Here is a 3040-nt window from a genome sequence, read left to right as displayed (position 1 = left end):
ACAGGTAAACTTAAAGATGTCTATTCTCTAGGTCCTCGATGTGAGTACTAGAGGTCAAACCAAACTAGTTAAGTTTAGCAGCACCTGGTGAGTGAACTCACTGGCCCTTATTTTGGTTTCAACAATATTTATATTATGTTCTGCTGTAACAATCCAAGTGTAGAATTCAGAAAAAAAAATTGCATGAGTAATGTGGCTATCCAAGAGAATTAACTTAGGTCTTCAAGCTTACCAGCCATCACTTTTATTCCCTGAGACAACTCTCTGGCATACATTTGTGTTTTTGTGAAAGTGTTAAGGACAAGTTTTAGGCTCAGAATAAAATAATAATAAAAAAGACACATAAATATCATTTTCATTCACAGTTTTATTATTCAAATTATATAGTACTCCTGTATTTTGTGATGACAATACATATAAAATGTGAAAAGGAGACAGTATTTTAAAGAAGGAATGGATCTAGTAATCTTAATCAAGCACTAGTGAGAGAGCTCAGTGGGGAAATTGAATTTGGTATGGAAAGTTATTCCTCATTTCTTAGATGACTGGGGGATGTTTTTGTCGGTGTGAATTCTTTCATGCTTTTGAAGACTACTGCTATATGCAAAGGATTTACCACATTGATTACACTCATAGGGTTTCTCTCCAGTGTGTATTCTTTCATGAATATGAAGATACTTTTTACGAGCAAAGGGTTTACCACATTGGTTACATTTATAGGGTTTCTCTCCAGTATGAATTCTTTCATGGATTTGAAGACTACTATGACATGTAAAGGCTTTACCACATTGATTACATTTATAGGGTTTCTCTCCAGTATGTGTTCTTTCATGCTTTTGAAGATTACTGCTATATGCAAAGGCTTTACCACATTGGTTACATTTATAGGGTTTCTCTCCAGTATGAATTCTTTCATGCTTTTGAAGATTGCTGTTACATGCAAAGGCCTTACCACAGTGATTACATTTATAGGGTTTCTCACCAGTATGAATTCTTTCATGCATTTGAAGATAACTATTACGTGCAAAGGCTTTACCACACTGATTACATTTAAAGAGTTTCTCTGCAGTATGAATTCTTTCATGTACTTGAAGATACCTCTTACATGCAAATGTTTTACCACATTGATTGCATTTATAGGGTTTCTCTCCAGTATGAATTCTTTCATGGATTTGAAGAGTACTGTGACATGTAAAGGCTCTACCACATTGACTACATTCATAGGGTTTCTCTTCAGTATGAATTCTTTCATATATTTGAAGATAACTGGGACATGCAAAGGCTTTACCCCATTGATGATAGTCATGCTTTGTGTCTCCAGTATTAGTTCTACCTACTTGATTACGATTCTGACGTGAAATGACTTTATCTTCATGATTATATTCGGAGTATTTCATTTCCAAATGAGTTCTTCGGTGTAGCTGTAAAGAGGATTTACCACATGGATTCCACACATAGAGGTCCTCTTCATTATAGGCAATCTTCTGTATTTGAAGATACCTGGGATGGGTTAAGCTTTTACTACTTGGCTCACATTTATCATTTCCTTTTCCCATATGACTTTGGTCACATCTCTGAAGAGAACAGGAAGAACTCAGAGCTTTACCACACTGACTGCATTCATAACATTTTCCTATAGTGTGAGTCACACTACATGTGCAAAGTGAACCAGGACAGACAGGAGGTTTTCCATGTTCCTTGTCCGCAGAGGGCTTTTCTCCAGTGTCAGTATTTTGATGTATTCCCACTGAAGCTGGAAAACCAAGTACTTGTAAACTTGTATCACATTCACCTCCTCTACTCACAAAGGGGGTGACTACGTATCTTCGTCTAATTGTTCTAGGAAAGAGATTGGTACACTGCTTCTTTCCATATGCAGAGGGACAGTTGATGCACCTATTNAAGGAAGNATAACAAATAAAAGGTGTCCACATTGCATTCACATACTTTAACTTTTTGTTCCTCATAGACATGTGGTTTAGGGATTCAAGTTTCTCCACTACAACACCTTCTTGACTCTCATAAACTCTCTCTCACACTCTACTATGGTACGTCCTACAAGTATATGAGTAACACGAGCTTCACTATGGAGGATTTGATTAAAACAGGTCTTGGACATACATTAATCCCCTAACCAATGTGTTCACATTTTCTGCATTTTCTGATACTTGAATGGTGTAAAACTAAGTGGTGGAACTGTTGTTTTTCAAACAAAATCCCAAACATTAGATTTACCAAATGAAGACTCGAGAGCCAGGTGCTGTGGTGAAACCCTGCTAGCTCAAGGGAGGCAGAGAAAACACCCAGATGACCTTCCTACTCCACCAATGTCCCAGAAGGTAAAAGCTCCTTCTGCTGCTCCATGCTCTCTTAAAAACCCTGGAACCAAAGACCCTCCTTTTTCTTTCCTGGGTTTTCTCCCTCCCTGTCAACTGGTCAACTGCTCTGCCTCTTGACCTATCATTCACTTTACTTAACACTTGTTTACAGAGAGCTCCTGGTATGTGCTAGAGCTGAGCCCTACCACAACAACAAACAGCTTTTTCCAGTTCACAATCTTGGGTTCAGAATGTGATCAAATGTCCTGCAACAAAGGACAGTACTACAACATGGTTCTCAAGTGGCTATGATTAAAGCTGTGACATCTGTTAAGGTCCTATGTCTTTTTCTTGTTTACTAAAGGAATAATTTGTAAACACTGATCAGCTACTTGACATTGAGAAATATGGTATGTGAGAATTTAATAAACCTCACAAACCTGTGCTTGGTTAAACTTTTTTTTTTCATTAAAATTTCAGGGTGCATTAAAATTTCTTCAGAGACACCTATGTATCAGCTTGCACATGAAAATTACCTTCTATGTCTTCCAGAACTTTGATGTTGATCCTCAATATTGCAGTCTTCCCACATGTAGCCTAAAACACAGTACCAGAAATGTATATTACTGGAAATTATGCAAAATATGAATTTTTGTCTTCTGTAAACCTTAGAACAAAGCCCAATTTATTCATCTTTCCTTTTAAAATTTTTTTTTTATTAC

The 3040-nt window shown here is 36.9% G+C and overlaps 1 protein-coding gene across 4 annotated transcripts in view; it reads right to left on the bottom strand.

Moving 5' to 3' along the window:
- Window positions 1-207: 207 nt before the first annotated feature.
- Window positions 208-3040, bottom strand: part of LOC110283805 (zinc finger protein 501-like) — a 7801-nt gene continuing 4968 nt past the window's right edge. For all 4 annotated transcript variants that reach the window (XM_029471099.1, XM_029471098.1, XM_029471097.1 and 1 more), the window contains 2 exons: window positions 2855-2915; window positions 208-1896 (listed from right to left, as the gene is read on the bottom strand). In XM_029471099.1, coding sequence (XP_029326959.1) covers window positions 531-1896; window positions 2855-2915 — 1427 coding nt within the window. In that variant the 3' untranslated portion in view covers window positions 208-530. The remainder of the gene's footprint in view (window positions 1897-2854; window positions 2916-3040) is intronic.

This window comes from Mus caroli, chromosome 17, assembly GCF_900094665.2.
Source record: "Mus caroli chromosome 17, CAROLI_EIJ_v1.1, whole genome shotgun sequence".
Classification (NCBI taxonomy): Eukaryota; Metazoa; Chordata; class Mammalia; order Rodentia; family Muridae; genus Mus; species Mus caroli.
The sequence above is the reverse complement of the archived record's forward strand: the minus strand, read 5'-3'. Positions and strand labels throughout refer to the sequence as shown.